Source organism: Takifugu rubripes, unplaced genomic scaffold, assembly GCF_901000725.2.
Source record: "Takifugu rubripes unplaced genomic scaffold, fTakRub1.2, whole genome shotgun sequence".
Classification (NCBI taxonomy): Eukaryota; Metazoa; Chordata; class Actinopteri; order Tetraodontiformes; family Tetraodontidae; genus Takifugu; species Takifugu rubripes.
This window is the reverse complement of record NW_021821647.1, coordinates 57332-74552: the sequence shown is the minus strand read 5'-3', so window position 1 is coordinate 74552 and position 17221 is coordinate 57332. Positions and strand designations below refer to the sequence as shown.

The following is a 17221-nucleotide window of genomic DNA, read 5'->3' as shown; positions in this document are numbered from 1 at the left end:
TTGATCAGGAGCCGCTCGCTTCCCTCTTCTGGGTGTCTTGACCAGGCCGGAGCTGCTGGGTCGGGCTCTGATGGTAATACTGAAGCTCCCAAACACAGCACTAGATGGCAGTTTCCCTCCACCCTGTCTCAGCTGCAGCCACACCGTCTGCAGAGAGTTCTGGATTCAGGGCACCGAGTGGACGTGCAGTTAAAATCCCGTTTAGTCTGAGCACTAATTGATGTTCCAACACTCTCTGACCACTACGATACAGCTTGAATCAGACAAATCAAGATCATCTTCTAGAGTCTTGCTATGGGCACATCATGACATTCGAGTTGCAGGTTTTAAACCCCATTTAAATTTTAGATTTTCTGACTACATGTGTGCAAAAATGCTTTATTTTTAAATAGAAAGAAGATGTGATTCCACCATTTAGAGTAGGGAGAGAACAAGCGTGAAGCAAGTATGAAGGAAGCAGCCGGTGTCTAAAGTTAGCCTGACCTTTACGTCCCCTCTTTGACCTTAACGTTGCGGAGCAGAGCCCAGCGCTGCTCCTCCAGCTATGCTGCTGGACGGCGGCCATAACACGCTCGTGTGCAATTGTGTTTGATGTGACTGAGGTGGAAAAAGCCACGGAAAAGCTGCCAATTGGGAAATGTCTTGTGTTTTGTGCCATCCTGGGTTGCTGTGGTAACAAGACACATTCCACAGGTTCGATATCAGTGGAGGGACCTCACGCAGCCGCAGCTGTCTGTCGTCTCTTCCGGGGGCGTTGCCCTCTTTATATTTAGATGGAATTGTTCTTCTTTCGCGCGACAGAGTTCCAGCTGAGTGTGCCTCTTTTGCACATGCGTGTTGGCCGTGTGTGCACGTTGAGTAACCAAGTCTCAACTTTTGACTTATGAGATAGCGGGAGGCAGTGGGAGCCTGTGGCTGCGGAGTTTGAAAGTGAAGGGTCATGGTCTTTGGACAGTAAATGTCAGCGTCACTAAGACAGAGATTTGATCCCCGCTTTGCCCCCAGTGTCTGTGTGTGCTGCAAAGGTCAGAGGTCCCTGTTTTCAGGGTCCCCTTTCTCTTCAGTCCACCATGTGGGAGCAGGAACAATTTTTATAAACTTCTCAGAATCATGGAAACAGGTTTGATCAAAGCAAAAAAACACTTTTGTGATCAATTAATTAGGAGTTAAGCTTTAGATTTGTAGTAGAGAGCTGAACGTCTCCTGCAAACTAACGACCTTGGCATTCCGAGGGGGAGGGGCCTGTGCAGGGGGCGTGGTCAATCGCCCTCGTTAATCATATAAACCCCAACACAAGTTTGCTCTTCCCCACTCACACCCGGAGTCGCAAGACACACTGAGGCAGTCTCACAAACGGTAAGTAACTTTCCTGAGAGGACGAACTTTACCGGGAGCATCAACAGCTGCACCGCTGAGAAAACTCAGCTCACCTGCAGACAATGTGCAGGCTTAATTGGGATGGGAGGAAGAATAAGTTCACTATTGTCTTTCGGTGTAAGGAATGAGTTCCAGGTGTGATGATATTATTATTTTTTTAATTTATTTTTTTTAATTTGACAACCAATTTTTCGGTGTTTTATATTTTTAGCTACCCAAAGGGAAGGTTTTGAAAACTCAAGTTAAAGTGCATATTTGAGGCGTGTTCGATTAATTGCTTCTCTCTTTGCTTTCAGAGGACTATTGCAACCCAGGCAAAATGGTCAAAGTTGGCATCAACGGGTAAGAGCTCCTTTTATCCACCCAGCTGCTCACTGGCCGCCGCTCCGGCAGAGGGCGCTGCAGCGTGCGTGCACTCGTTATATTTAAGCCATTTACTTTGGCTTTAATTTAGTTTCTGGTTCGCACAAATGGCAGCATCTCGTTGACAGCCAGAAAATGCACAAGAATACGAAACAAAGGAGACATCAGTTGGCATTTAGATCAAATATGAGGCCACGTGACCAGCTGCTTTCTTTACTTTAAACTGATGGTGAAGGCATTGAGATGTGGGCGCAGGCTACAGTGGTCTTTACTGGATGCACTTCACATCTCTGGATTAACTCTGCAATGCTCCTTCTCTGTATCCTGTTACATTTCATATTAAAGGACATCTAATCTGTTTCTATTTGCACAAAAGCTTCCATCCCGAATTCCAGCTTGAGAAAACCGCATTAAATTAAACGATAAAAATGCTGCTGCAGAATGTTTCAGGTCCACATTGCAGCTGAGGCCTTAACGATGTGACCTGTGCACCAGTGACGCAACATGCTGCAAATAAACCGGCGCAATGCCAGCGATGGCGAAAATGAGGCTGACTCTCTGTCTGGTGTCTCCACGCTAAAATGCCAAGCTCGAAACACCAAAAGCACCTGTGTAGTCTGCAGAGGGAGGGAGTCTCTGAAGTCTGGCTGCAGACATTTGGCCTCCCTGTGCTGAACTTTATCCCTCTGATAAAGCCATTTGAGCCACTTCCTGATCCGAGACGAAGCCGTTCCCTTCGGTCGGGATGCTAAAGTCTCGTTATCTGACCTGTTTTCGTCCCGTCTCGCTGGGAAGCGCGTCGGGAGTTCAGACCCGTGGTTAAAAAGTAACTCTGCTGCTTAAGCAAATGTTGCCGTGCGTCACCAGGATTAGGACACGGAGCTGGAGCTCGACTTTAGCCCTCGGAGAGGAGTGTGTGTGAGTACACACCCCCCTGCCCCTCCTCCTGAACCTTGCCCTTTGTTTGGATGTGGTTTCGGGTTTCCCAAAGGGACGTGGCTGAGGCGCAGCTGAAAATAAAGTTTTACACTTTGACTTTTGCACTTTAGAACGCCCTGAATCGTCTCCTCAACGACCCTGAGACTCAACTGTGTGGGGAAGGGGGGGGTCGGTCCCTGACTTTGATTTACAGTGTTGCGTCACCATCTACAGGCCAAACGTTGTTTTGTTTTTTTTGTATTTTCCAGATTCGGCCGTATCGGCCGTCTGGTGACTCGTGCTGCTTTCACCTCCAAGAAGGTGGAAATTGTGGCCATCAATGACCCCTTCATTGACCTGGAGTACATGGTTGGTAACAAGACTTGACCCTTTGTCTGGAATCCGTCTTTCTTTACCCTGTCAACATGGTGAATTTGCATTATTTTAAATCTTTAGGTCTACATGTTCAAGTATGACTCCACCCACGGCCGCTTCAAGGGTGAGGTGAAGGCCGAGGGTGGCAAGCTGGTCGTCGATGGACATGCCATCACCGTTTTCCACGAGTGAGTTAACTTAACATGAGGCGTTTTAAACCCACCCACCCACTCTGTCCTGTCTGCTTTCAGGAGGGACCCCACTAACATTAAATGGGGTGAGGCTGGTGCCCAGTATGTGGTTGAGTCCACTGGTGTGTTCACCACCATCGAGAAGGCCTCCGTACGTATTCCGCTCCACACCCAAACTGCTCCTAGGTGCCATCCGCCGGTGTGTTAAAACGGTTTTCTCACAGGCTCACTTGAAGGGTGGTGCCAAGAGAGTGATCATCTCTGCACCCAGTGCTGATGCCCCCATGTTCGTCATGGGCGTCAACCATGAGAAGTACGACAAGTCCCTTTCCGTTGTCAGGTAAGGACCCGAGGGGGCGGCGAACCCACAATAATGGAACACTTCCTTCTAAACGCACTCCTGGGTGACTAAAGCTGCCACTCTGGCTCCGTAGCAACGCTTCCTGCACAACCAACTGCCTGGCTCCCCTGGCCAAGGTCATCAACGACAACTTTGGAATCATTGAGGGCCTGATGGTGAGGATGGGACGGCCCCTGAAGATGATGCCAGCGGAGAACCCGTTTAACCAAACCTGTCCTCTCCCTCCCAGAGCACAGTTCACGCCATCACTGCCACTCAGAAGACGGTGGACGGTCCCTCAGGCAAGCTGTGGAGAGACGGCCGTGGTGCCAGCCAGAACATCATCCCCGCCTCTACCGGCGCCGCCAAGGCCGTCGGCAAGGTCATCCCCGAGCTGAACGGGTCCGTCAAAGACATCCCCATGTTGCTGAATTTAAAAATATCGGCATAAATATATCGATTTGGTTTATTCCTGAAAACTTGTTTTTCCACAGCAAGCTGACCGGCATGGCCTTCCGTGTTCCCACCCCCAACGTGTCCGTGGTTGACCTGACGGTCCGCCTGGAGAAGCCTGTGAGTGACGTCTCCAACGTTCTGACCCGCTGAGATTAAAACGATGACGTTGTCAAACTCTTCGAACTTCCTTTGCCGCAGGCCAAGTACGACGACATCAAGAAGGTTGTGAAGGCCGCAGCTGAGGGCCCAATGAAAGGCATTCTGGGATACACGGAGCACCAGGTATGTTTATTTGTTGACATCCTCTAGATTTAAGAGTCCAGTGTTTTATGGACCCGTCCGTTTGTCTCAGGTTGTGTCCACAGACTTCAACGGCGACACCCACTCCTCCATCTTTGATGCTGGTGCTGGCATCGCCCTCAACGACCACTTCGTCAAGCTGGTCACATGGTACGTGTTTGTTTTGGGTTTTTTTCCTCTGGTTTGTGTAACTGGTGTTCTAAATCAACTTTCTTTTTGTTCCCCACCAGGTACGACAATGAGTTTGGCTACAGCAACCGTGTCTGTGACCTGATGGCCCACATGGCTGCCAAGGAGTAAACGGGCCACATCACGCATCCTCTTTATCAGCACTGAACATCTCTAAGACAAATGTTGACTCCACGACTGTGCCTGGTTCCATCAGTTATTCCAGCTCTTGTGTGCCTGATTGGGAAATTTCCCTGGAGAACAAATGGAAAAGATTAAATTGTTGACCAATTCCTTTTGTATTCCCTGTCTGAGAGGGAGTGACGGTTCCATTTCTGGCTACAGTACTGAGGTATTGCAGTCAAGTGATGAAATAAAAGTCTTTTTGTGACACTGGGGACTTTGTCTTTGTCATCACACGGAATGGTGGCTGGAAAAGCTGTTCTAGTCGGTGACGGTTCTGACCCACCTCCAGCGTTAAACCGGCGCATCGCTGCCTAATGCACCAATAAAAGGAAATATGACCCCCGTGTGTTCCATTAACCATCGATTGTGCCGTTGCTGCTTATTGAGTGGCTACTTTTTAATGCCTTGACCCTTTTATCCCAGTTCAATAGTAGCGTGGCTGCTGGTGCTGTTATGATGGGTCACTCAGGCTTACGTCAGCTGGGTTCAGGACCGTTTGCCTCTATTCTTTAGGGAATAAAATGATTCACTTGTCTAAAAGTAAACTACAAACTTGTTTAAAGGTGCATGTTTCTTCCAGGTCTCTTCAGTGCTTTGATCCATACTGCTGTCAAAGCAGGATGTGTGTGTGTGTACCTGCGTGACGTCCAGGTTGTCAACCGTAACGTCTATTTGAGCGACGGCTGTGAAGGACACATAAATTAGTGACGCCCACATTTACACCCCCCCCCCTCAGACACCCATCACTGTCGGGCGCTCGCTGCACATTTGTGACAGACTGTCGATAGCAAATAATCCCATGCGCTCCCAAACAGAAACCCAGAGTTCAGCTTAAAGAATAGAAGGGGCTTTAAGTAGGACCAACAGGTCAGAGGTCACAGGAGAGGGCTGACGAGACGAGAGGCAGGTGAGTGGCGGTGCCTGGAAATGAAAGACGAATAGAAAAAATAGAAATGTGCCTATTTTTCTAGGTGCCGGAGGTGATCCCACTTCGAACATCCGCACATCAGGAGCATCAGAGGTTTTGAAGCTTTCATCTGAGCTCTGAAGCTTGTTGTTCTTTTCTTTGCTTTTATACGTCGGTGGCAGGTTTTGGAAGGTGCGGTGTATCCATGACAGGGAAAAACGTCCCCCCGTCCATCCATCCGCTCTTCCTCTCCCGGCTGAGCCCGTCAGTAGATGTGGCTGCTGCTATATTCCTCATGTTCACTGGTGGGCATTTCTGACTCTTTTATTCACCATATATAAGAATGTTAATAATCCCTAGAGCACGATACGGCTGTTCAAGCTCCTTGGTGGTAAAAAAAAAACAAAACAAGGAAGGTGTTTTGGTCATACTGGGAGGTGCAAGGACACCCTCAGAGCACTGCCGAGGTACCCTTGAGCAAGATACCAATCCCCGAAAATGCTCATGAAAGGTCCTGCAATGAGCTTCCAGGGGTGGACCCGCCTTCTCAGGTGTGGATCGGCCCCAGCGCCCTCCCCGTGACCCTCAACGGGATGTAGCGTTCAAGGGGAAAAGGAAGGATTATTGATTATATCCTAACAAAATGTTGTTGCTGCAATGCTGCATGTCTTCTTCCTTCAGGGGCCACGTCAGCGCTGGGGAACGGGATGGTTCTGCTCGTCTACTGCAGGAAAAGAAACAAGCTCAGACCTCCAGAGCTCATGACCATCAACCTGGCTGTCTGCGATTTAGGCTTCAGTCTTCTGGGGGTGCCGTTCTTCATCACTTCATGGTATTAAAATCAAACATGAACACAGGCACTAGGTCAGGACGAGGCCGCCGTCCACAGGACTGGGACGAGCAGCCTCTGAGCGACCCGTTAACCCTGTCTCCCTCTGTCAGCCTGTGCCACGCCTGGGTGTTTGGAGAGACGATGTGCCGTTGGTACGGCATCCAAGGCTTCGTGTTCGGCATCGCCTCTCTCCTCACCACCTGTCTCATCTCGGTGGAACGCTGCCTGAAGATCTGCAGCTTAAAATATGGCAAGTGACACCTTCTCCTGGTGTAGCTCATAAGGGGCTCGTTTGGTAGCGCCACATTTCAGCCTACACAGCAAGTGAACAGAAAATCTACTCATTGGATCAATTTGAATGTGTATTTAAATGCCAAGACTTCTCAGGAATGCTCATTTTTGCCACCAAATAAACCACTAAAGTTTTATTTACTTCTTTACAGGTCAATGGGTGGAGAAGCGACATATTTCTTTGTCCATTGTGCTGGTTTGGGTTTACACTTTCTTCTGGGCCTTCCTACCTGCTTTTGGATTTGGAACTTATGGGCCAGAACCTTATGGGACCAGCTGCACCATCAACTGGTACCGTCAGCTTCACCGCATTGTTTATGACACCCATCTCAACCTTAGCAGGGATGAACAGGAGCGGTAATCAGTTCCCCCCCATTTTTGTTATTTTAAGGTGGAGAATGAAGTCCTCCTTAAAAGACAGACTCTACATCGTCCTCATTTCGATTTTATGTTTTGGACTTCCCGCCCTCATCATTGTCACCTCATATCTGGTCATCCTGCTGACGGTGAGGACGTGACGCTGAAATGGAGAAATTTCAGTGATAAGATTCTTTTAAAGCCTCTGTGAGGAATTTCAAAATACACCTCTGGCTCCCTCTAGCGACCACACTGAGAACGACAGCGAGGAAAGAACTTCACTGACCTCTCTAGGAGTCGACAACAACACACTAATACAGAAGTTTAAACACGCCGAGGTGGCTGTCAGTGTTTGAGAATTGTTTCCTTGTGCCCTCAGGTCTACAGGTCCGGTCACACTTTGGCATCTATGCCGTCCTCCTCTGTCATTCATCGCAGCAAAGATCTGAGACTTGCAAAGGTAAAGGCTCCCGTGTCTCCCCTCCACGTCCATGTTGCAGGAGCAATAAGGCGCATGTTGGTTTCAGATGGCTGCTGTGGTGTGCTGCACCTTCTTCCTGTCCTGGTTGCCTTATGCCACCGTGTCTCTGATGTCTGCGATGATTTCCAGTGATGACCATGAAGCAAAAAGCCCTTTACTAGGCCTGGTGGAGGGCTTCGCTGGTGGGGCTCTGGGTTCTCCAAACTCTACGCAGATCCTGGACGTACCTCCACTCTTGAACTGGACCGCAGTGGAAGAAATCTACAACAACCCTGAGAACAAGTGGAGTCAGGTCAACAAATCCATCGGCCCCAGCGATGTTTCCGGTCCCCCTCTGGACCGGGCAGCAGACCCAATGAGCGGCAGCGCCTGGACCACTTCCTCTCTTCCTCCAGTAGTCACGCTGATCCCGGCCATGCTTGCCAAATCCCACTGCATGTTCAACCCCATCATCTACCAGATGATGAGCAGAGAGTTCAGGGATGATGTCTTTGCCATGGTGTTCAGCCAGGACAGGTCGCGTGGGAGGCGAGGACAGCGGAGCAGCGGCAGCTCAAATCAAAGTAAGGAACATCAAGCATCGGCGTTTCCCCGACCAGCCAGACTTACGTCTCCTCCCTCCCTCTCCCAGGATCCGTTACCCTCTCCCACTCCCAGAGCCTGAGTAGGAAAAGGAGCTCGACCATTTCTGTCTTTGTGGACGGACAATGGACAAATCCGGAGAAACGGAAGAACCAAACGTCCCTCCGCGAGACCAGGGACAATACGATGTCCACAAGACCTGAGTCCCTGGAGCTCGTCTCTGTGGACACCCAAGACAACATGGAAAGACAGGCCGAGGACAGATAGATAGATAGATAGATAGATAGATAGATAGATAGATAGATAGATAGATAGATAGATAGATAGATAGATAGATGGATAGATAGATAGATAGATAGATAGATAGATAGATAGATAGATAGATAGATAGATAGATAGATAGATAGATAGATAGATAGATAGATAGATAGATAGATAGATAGATAGATAGATAGATAGATGGATAGATAGATAGATGGATAGATGGATAGATGGATAGATAGATAGATAGATAGATAGATAGATAGATAGATAGATAGATAGATAGATAGATAGATAGATAGATAGATGGATAGATGGATAGATGGATAGATGGATAGATAGATAGATAGATAGATAGATAGATAGATAGATAGATTAGGTGGATAGGCAGTATTTTAACACTGAGATCAATGACATTGATGTGCAATAAAATGATCTCTAAGGCTTTTAAATGTGCCACCATGTATTAAATTAGCTGTTATTCACGTTCCTGGCATCTTCCTTCTTTATTAAATTAATTAATTTGTCTGTCAACACAGTTGTATCCTTGATGGTAGAAATCAGACATGGCGCACAACATCTACGCCGTCATAGATCCTGATCCAGCATCTGTAAATGTTGCTGTGCCCCCTCCCCCCCCCCGGCTGAGCTTCTGCTCCCCGAGTCACACGGTTACGGGCTCGGGGCGGCTCTAGTAGGGTAATTACGGTACACTCTCTCCTGCCCGCGGCTCTAGTAGGGTAATTACGGCACTCTCTCTCTCCTGCCTGCGGTTACATCTTGTTGCCAGAACTTCTGTGACGCGCTGACATTGGATTTCATTCCTTTTCCATTCATCCTCTGTGCCGTTTTTGTTCCGTTCTCGTCCATCTGTTTGAGACCGCGGTGGGTGCGTTTTAGTTCTGCTTCCAGTCCATTTTGAGTCGCTTTTCGCTCGGGTGGATAATCAGCGCCGACGCGGAGACGTTCAGGTTAAGATTCTTATTTAGAGACACTTATGTAATCATGTTGGCGTTTAACGTGCTTCTCTTTTGGGAAACCTGCGTTTGAGGGCCCGTGTGTGATTTATTTATTCATCCTATTCTGCTAAAGCGAGATCATTCCCGTCCGTGTTCATGCCAGATCTGCAGCGCTTCAGTTTTCCATATCATAGCATGAATCCTTTGTTGGGGGCCTCTACGCATCTCCAACAACATCCTCAGCACCAGGCTCTCGGACATCCAGATTCCCCCTCTGGCCTCCTGTCCGACACCGTCTTCGGTGCACCGGACCAGGCGTCCTTTCTCCTGGGTGATCATTCGGGTCCGGGGCCTGATCAGCCGGGGCCTGACGTCACCGCACCCTCCCAGACCTCACCTTATTTCAACCACAGCAGCTTGTACCAGCACCGCGCTGTGCCGCATCCCCCTGCAGCCATGGCTCTCAGAAACGACCTAGGATCCAACATCAGCGTCCTTAAGACGCTCAACTTGAGGTTCAGGTGCTTTTTGGCGAAGGTGCACGAATTGGAGCGCAGAAATAAGATTTTAGAGAAGCAGCTGCAACAGGCGCTGGATGCCAACAAGCCCTGCCAAGGTGGATGCTGTGAGAACCGGGTGCAGACCCAGGAGGCGGGTGTGCAGACCGGATTTGTCGGGACCATACCGTTCAGGCCCGGCTCTTTGCCCTTCCACAACACCAACAACTCAGCCAGGAGGCCGACCACGCTGTTTGCTCACGCCACAAGCACCGCACCGGCCAAAACTGAAGGGTCCGCATCAGCCCCCGCCAACATCAGCTGGAACCCGGCCATCACCGTCAGCCACCCCTCTCCTTGTGCAGACGCACCGGGCTCCAACAACCCCCCTCCGCGGTTCCTTCCAGGCACCATCTGGTCCTACAACCACATCCGCAAACTGGGACCAGGCGTGGAGCGTCTGACCAGCCCTGGGGTGTCCTGGGTGCACCCAGATGGTGTTGGGGTCCAGATAGATACCATCACCCCTGAGATCAGAGCCCTGTACAACGTCCTGGCCAAGGTGAAGAGGGAGAGGGACGAGTACAAGCGAAGGTAAATGGGTTGAAACCTTTTTTTATTGCACTTTTAACGGCCCTGTGGGCCACATGCACGGCTTTCTTAAGTGTGCTTGGGAGGAGTGAGAGTGAGCTGAGAAGCCAGTGCAAGACCATCTGTCTCCAACCAGAGCAGAGTCAGCGCATAGATCTCTGCATCATCACCCCCCAACCGGACCCTGCATCCACTTCATGGCAGACCACAAATAGGCCCTCGTCGCATTCTGTCACTCATGTGTCACGAGCTGAATATAATCAAGAATGAAGCTCAGACCTGTGAGGCAAAGCTCCCAGAATGTTACTGGAACAATAAGGTTGATTAAAGTTTGCTAAAGGACACTTTAGCTTTGGTTTATGACACTAACAGCTGATTATTATTTAGCTTTGCGTTCAAGAAGCAACATTTGCTCTAAGAAGAATTTATGATCCTGGTGACATGTCACATGTGTTTATCTGGGGAAACAATCCTCAGACCAACTACAGATGAATTTTATTCCCGCAGCCATAATTCCCCGCAGCAGTGTCCCGGGATGTCATCACCAGTGGACATATCCAGGGGACAGCTGTCTCTATTTTCAGATCCTGTCAACTCTCCTCTAAAGTGGATTTCCCCTTTTGAAATTGATCTGGCGCTTCTGTTAAAATGCTCTCAAAAGTGACACTTGTGGACTGAGGTGTTCGGTCCGAACCACAATTTTTCCATCCCACAATCACCACTCAACTCTTTCAAGGGGAAAACAACATATAGAACAATGCGGAGAGCCTTTGTGGGCCGTTTCAGCTGATAGAAGGTAAAGTTTGCTTCCTGTCTGTGACCCAAACCCTCCATCTGAAGCTATGGATCTGATTTATCCACAGTTATTTTAACGCGGTCCTCATTCTTATTCTGACACAAACCTCTGAACCCCTCCTCTCTTCTGTCTTGTGCTCCCTGCCCCCCCCCCCCCTCCCTCCACTGCGCACTCCCCTCTCCACTCTCCACAGTGTATCTGCAATGCAGCATACAGCGCACGCTGGAAATGCCCAATGAGGCTTTGGCACGCAGGGGGAAGCACTTTCTGCACCTTCGGGTTAGCGATCCAACGAGCCTCTCATACGTCCGCCGCTGTGCCACCACAGGGTTGTAGTGGGTCTCATTCTGCCCCCCCAGGTGCAGCCAGCAGATTCTTGAGTGCCAACTGTGATCACAGTGAGATCTCCGTGCGCAGGTTTTTACAGTAGTGGAGCGAACGGCATCCCAGCAGAACACAATGACTTATATAATCTGCGGCTGCGCTTCAATCCTCTCTGTCTTTCAGTTCCCCTTCGGCTCTTTCACATCAGCAGAGTTGATTTATGCAGATTTTTGGCTACACAGCCAAGCAGGGGAACATTCCAAACACCCAGGCTTGTGTCGCTCCTCTCACGCTGGTGTGTCTGTGTCATTTAGATGGGAGGAGGAATGCACAATGAGGATGGACCTGCAGCAGAAGATCGTAGACCTACAAGAGGTAATATTGTGCTGCGGCTCTGCATCTCTAATGAGCCGCTGAGTCTGAGCTCAAGTCAACAGGATTCAGAAGGTTTAAGCCCCTGAATATGGCTTCAGTTTAGAATTCCAATCATTTGTTACACACAAGAAGATCTTGACCTTGCTCGAGAAAATAAAGCCTTAAAAGCTGTCAGACTTATTAAGAATTCTTTTTATTCCTCTTACAATGTCCTTTAAACATCAGCTGATGAAAGTAAACTGGCTATTTATTTAGTTTTATCAGGTATTTGGTGAATGACACGTTTTCACGAGTTACTCCTGTAGTACTTTCTAAGAGATTAATGCCGTTCCTTCCTGTGAGAGCTAAATAAAACCTAAAATTCTGCCCTTCCAGTGTTGTTCCTGTGTTGTGAGCAGGCCCGGGTGTGTTTCTTAAGTACCAGCTGAACCTCAAACGTGTGCGACCAATATTGTTGCACGTATGAAGAGCTTTGATAATCCTGGAACTCTGTTGGTCTCTGTCCAATCTCTGCTTTCTGAGATGATCATGCTGAGTGTTTGGGTCATTGTGCTGCACGCAGGACCTGCAGGAGAGCGAGGGCTGCCAGGACGAGCTGGCCCTCCGAGTCCAGCAGCTGAAGGCAGAGCTGGTTCTCTTCAAAGGCCTGATGAGCAACGTAAGCCGAGCGCATGCTCCCAACCACACGCGCATGGATGCTTTTCTCATGTCAGGCTAGTTCTGAGCACGCTCCCTCGCTTCCCTGCGCTCAGAACCTGTCGGAGCTGGACAGCAAGATCCAGGAGAAGGCCATGAAGGTGGACATGGACATCTGCCGCAGGATCGACATCACCGCTCGTCTCTGCGACGTGGCTCAGCAGAGGAACTGCGATGGCGTCATTCACATGTACCAGGTACGAGGAAGTGGAGGTCCTCGGCTCCTTTTGTTCAGCCCTTGACGCTGGTGGTCTTCCAATGAACCCGCAGCCTCCCAACAGCCAGCCGGCGCTGGCCTGCCGCCGGAAACAAACGCCGCTGTCCTTCAACGGGAGCGAGTGCGAGGAACCCGTCAGCACGTCCGAGAGCGACGCCGGTGTGGCCAAAGAGGAGGAGCGCGGCGGCTCGTCGGGCAACCAGATCAACGAGGAGATGCAGAGGATGCTGAACCACCTGTGAGTGGTCCGGGGAACGCGGCGGGTGGTCTGTCGTGCGCTTCTGAACGTGCGTGCGTGTTTTCTCAGGAGGGAATGTGAGTTCGAGGATGACTGTGACAGTTTGGCCTGGGAGGAGACCGAGGAGACGCTGCTTCTTTGGGAGGACTTTCCTGGTTGCACTCTGCCTCCTGACCCCATCCATCCTCCAGGAGAGGTAGGCCGCATTTACCAGGATGTTAGAACCAGGATGTTAGAACCAGGATGGTTAGAACCAGGTTGGTTAGAACCAGGATGGTTAGAATCAGGATGTTAGAACCAGGATGGTTAGAACCAGGATGTTAGAACCAGGTTGGTTAGAACCAGGTTGGCTAGAACCAGGATGGTTAGAATCAGGATGTTAGAACCAGGTTGGTTAGAACCAGGTTGGTTAGAACCAGGATGTTAGAACCAGGATGGTTAGAACCAGGATGTTAGAACCAGGTTGGTTAGAACCAGGATGTTAGAACCAGGATGGTTAGAACCAGGATGTTAGAACCAGCATGGTTAGAATCATGACGTTAGAACCAGGATGGTTAGAACCAGGATGTTAGAACCAGGATGGTTAGAACCAGGATGGTTAGAATCAGGATGTTAGAACCAGGATGGTTAGAACCAGGATGTTAGAACCAGGTTGGTTAGAACCAGGTTGGCTAGAACCAGGATGGTTAGAATCAGGATGTTAGAACCAGGATGTTAGAACCAGGTTGGTTAGAACCAGGATGGTTAGAACCAGGATGTTAGAACCAGGTTGGTTAGAACCAGGATGTTAGAACCAGGATGGTTAGAACCAGGATGTTAGAACCAGCATGGTTAGAATCAGGATGTTAGAACCAGGATGTTAGAACCAGGGTGGTTAGAACCAGGATGGTTAGAACCAGGATGTTAGAACCAGGATGGTTAGAACCAGGATGTTAGAACCAGGTTGGTTAGAATCATGACGTTAGAACCAGGATGGTTAGAACCAGGTTGGTAGAACCAGGATGGTTAGAACCAGGATGTTAGAACCAGGATGTTAGAACCAGGATGGTTAGAACCAGGATGTTAGAACCGGACAGACGTAATGCGGACAGACGTGACGCCCCCTGTGTGCTGTTTCCATCTGCAGACTGTGGGTGGCTCAGGATCGTCTGCCAGTAATAAAATAGCTGCATTAGTCAGTGAAATTTGATCTGAGAATAAAACCAGACTTGACACTTCATCTCCTTTTAATTATCTTGCTGTATAATTAGCATTTAAAAACGATTTCCAGATTCGGATATTCTCGCGAACGTTCGTTTTTGTGTGCGTGTATCAGGAGGACTGCTTGGAAAAGGTGATTAGCGACACCGAGTGTCTCTTCAAGTCTCGAGAGAAGGAATACCAGGAGACCATTGACCAGATTGAGGTCAGACACGCTTCAAAGCTGTTTTCCTCTTGGAATTCTGTTGCGTGTTCTCATGATAAAAGCAGCCAGCGTTCGCTGGGATCCCTCTGTGAGTATGTGTGACGGCCAGTTTCCCCCCGGCTGCAGATGGAACTGGCCACAGCAAAGAGCGACATGAACCGACACCTGCACGAGTACATGGAGATGTGCTCCATGAAGAGGGGCCTGGACGTTCAGATGGAGACCTGCAGGAGACTCATCACCCAGAGCGGAGAAAGGTGACACCCGCCGGGGCGCCTAGCAACCACTTAAGATGAGGCGGCGCTGTTTGTAGCAGTAATACACCTGAGACCACAAACATGAGCGGAGGGGGTTAGAGAAAGGGATGAAAGACGTGTGGCCTTGTGTTTTGTCTCTCAGCAGTCCTGCGGCCTCTGCCTCCGTGGAGGAAACTGACCAGAGAGAGGGCGACAAGGCGTCCGCGTCTCCGCCTTCGGCCTCCAACCTTCAACCTGCAGGAAAATCCTGACCATTTCTCAGCGGGGGGCGACTTGGACCGCCCCCAGCTGCACCGTGTGACCCTCACTAGGTCTGGCTGCTTTCCCATGTGATCTCCATCACGTAGATGTAACCGCCGCCGCGTCCAGCTGCAGTACCCCCCCCCCTCCCCCCACCTCAACACAACACACAACTGTAACTAAGGCAACGACCCCCTATGAGCCAAAATGTCACTCCAAATACGCAAGACTTTTATTTTTCTTCCTACCAGATCAGTTTGGGTCCCCGCTGATCCTTGGATGTTGCTCTGCCGTCCTTGTGAACTGTTGCACCGCAGCACTAAAACCATCAGGGAAAAAAAAATGGCATGAGCCTTTCACTCCGTACGCAGTACTAACACGTGACAGCGCACTTTTCTGGAACCTCCCAAGCAATTACTGTACCTGGTGCGAGGACGCCTTTAGTCCACACATATCTGAAGACATGTGACCCTCTTCCAGTGGACAAAGAAAGTCTAATAAGATGTCGCGATTCAGCATTTTACTGCCCAATAGCTTGAATTCTGTATACTAACGGACGAAAGTGCACCCTGAGAAAAGCCCTATAACACACGTGCTTCACCCAACATCACTTCTGTTTTAGATGACAAAAATATTCAGTGTGTATATTAGAGCAGCAGAGTTCTGTCTGTTCAGCCACAGTTACCTGCTGTCAAATCCACTTATTTATCTGCTCTGAATTATCCAGGAAAAAAACGAAACGGAGAGATTTTGGAGCAGCCGATGTGTTCTTAGACTGCCGAGCTCGCCAAACCTTCCGGTCGATTTAAACTGGACTAAACGGATCATGTGTCACATCATCTCGTAGTTATAGTAGATTCCAACCTCGACGGTAGAGGTTCACGGCCCGACGCCTGCTGGGAGGACGTTTTCCAGGCAGTCGGTGTGTGAGGTTCTGGTGTGTGAGGTTCTGGTGTGTGAGGTTCTGTGATGGCCTGAGTGGAGCTTTATGACGTGCTGAGTCACCGCCGCTTCGCTAAAATATCTCTGAATGGAAGATGAAACCAGTGACGCTGCAAAAAGGGGTTCGCTCGACGGCTCAAGGTGTTGGGGTCAGGGGAAGAAGCATGACTGTTCGTAGTTGTATAGCCCCCATTTTGGACCTGCTCCAGATTTAGTGTCAGCTCCTGCTTCCTGAATCACTGACAAGAAAAGTAATGTATAAACGCTTCCCAACGGTGGATCCTGTAATATTCATGCATGGCCGAGAGACGCTGTAGAGATCGTAGAGCAAACGGAGGCAGGCGGGAGTCAATAAGCCATAGAGTGCCAAAGCATCTGTCTGACATTTGTCTGACAACAGGAAATCGCCGGTAAAAATGAGATGCTGGTTCACCAAGGTGCTCGGTTCCTGTTGTTTTCGCCTGAAAAGGTGAAAAGATTTGCACTCACAAAGATGTACAATCAGCAGGGGCGTGTGTGAAGCTGATATAAACTCGTGCACGCGTGGCCGTTTAAAGAATGTTTAATGTAGAGCTTAAATACAATAAGAGGGTTTTAGAGAAGCTCATCTTCGTTAGCATCAGGTTTCAGAGCGGAGGTGTGTTTGTTTTTGTTCATACATTTCATCGTGGTTTTTTTTAGAAATGTCAGACACGTTTGACTTTTGTCGCATATGTATTTTTAAATGAAATGACACTTATTTTTTTTATTTTGCTGCTATTTTTTCCTCCATGTTCAAGGTTGTATGTGTCGCTGTGGAGAAATGTCAATTTAAAAATAGCGCCAGGGGGAAATATGCAGACACACACACACACACACACACGTTTGGCAAAATGAACGATTGTTTTGTTATTCTATAAGAGGGGAAAAGATTTGAAGAACCGCTTGTGATCAAAGACTCAGGAACAGGAAGAAGCACCGTTAAAGAAGCAACAAAGGTCTTGTATGTTTTCCTCGGTCGAAAGCAGCAATATTTGGTGTCTCGTGAGTATTTAATGGTGCTGATGGTCGACTCGGGCGCGTAGGATGGTACAGGTGAGACGTAACCTCGGCTTTGAAGGCTATACTGCTGAACCAGTGTGTAACATGTCAACAGAGACAGAAATAATAAAAAGACGAATGCAACGAAGCAAGAAAACGTGTCCTTTATTGTTGTGTCACGTTGTCATTGTTAGTCTTGAAAAAGGTGGAATTCTGTGAACTGGGAGGAAGATTCAACTGAAAATGCTGAACTGGGAGTCAGTTATGGGTTGATAAATA

At 49.1% G+C, this 17221-nt stretch overlaps 3 protein-coding genes across 5 annotated transcripts; all 3 read left to right on the top strand.

Annotated features, from left to right (window-relative positions):
• The first annotated feature begins 1246 nt into the window (after positions 1–1246).
• Positions 1247–4884, top strand: LOC101067242 (glyceraldehyde-3-phosphate dehydrogenase). 2 transcript variants are annotated; one of them, XM_011605880.2, is made up of 12 exons: positions 1247–1356; positions 1674–1719; positions 2928–3027; positions 3115–3221; positions 3285–3375; positions 3449–3564; positions 3659–3740; positions 3815–3966; positions 4059–4137; positions 4219–4302; positions 4373–4470; positions 4551–4884. In XM_011605880.2, the coding sequence occupies exons 2-12, from the start codon at positions 1697–1699 to the stop codon at positions 4618–4620; spliced, it is 1002 nt and encodes a 333-aa protein (XP_011604182.1). In that variant the 5' UTR covers positions 1247–1356; positions 1674–1696; the 3' UTR covers positions 4621–4884. The 2 variants fall into 2 exon arrangements, with proteins under 2 accessions (XP_011604182.1, NP_001267044.1); NM_001280115.1 differs by lacking the exon at positions 1247–1356 and having other exon boundaries at positions 1697–1719; positions 4551–4620.
• Positions 4885–5504: 620 nt separating this feature from the next.
• On the top strand, positions 5505–8435 carry LOC105416734 (opsin-5-like). The gene is made up of 9 exons (XM_029832414.1): positions 5505–5581; positions 5764–5886; positions 6263–6413; positions 6524–6663; positions 6857–6995; positions 7096–7210; positions 7441–7521; positions 7589–8105; positions 8174–8435. Exons 2-9 carry the CDS (start codon positions 5787–5789, stop codon positions 8389–8391), a joined length of 1461 nt encoding a protein of 486 aa, XP_029688274.1. The 5' UTR covers positions 5505–5581; positions 5764–5786; the 3' UTR covers positions 8392–8435.
• A 710-nt stretch (positions 8436–9145) lies between these two features.
• On the top strand, positions 9146–17083 carry LOC101070893 (intermediate filament family orphan 1). Of its 2 annotated transcripts, none has more exons than XM_029832416.1 (9): positions 9146–10435; positions 11867–11927; positions 12490–12585; positions 12680–12820; positions 12894–13078; positions 13148–13274; positions 14394–14483; positions 14610–14740; positions 14886–17083. In XM_029832416.1, exons 1-9 carry the CDS (start codon positions 9501–9503, stop codon positions 14989–14991), a joined length of 1872 nt encoding a protein of 623 aa, XP_029688276.1. In that variant the 5' UTR covers positions 9146–9500; the 3' UTR covers positions 14992–17083. The 2 variants fall into 2 exon arrangements, with proteins under 2 accessions (XP_029688276.1, XP_029688275.1); XM_029832415.1 differs by having other exon boundaries at positions 14883–17083.
• The last annotated feature ends 138 nt before the right edge of the window (positions 17084–17221 follow it).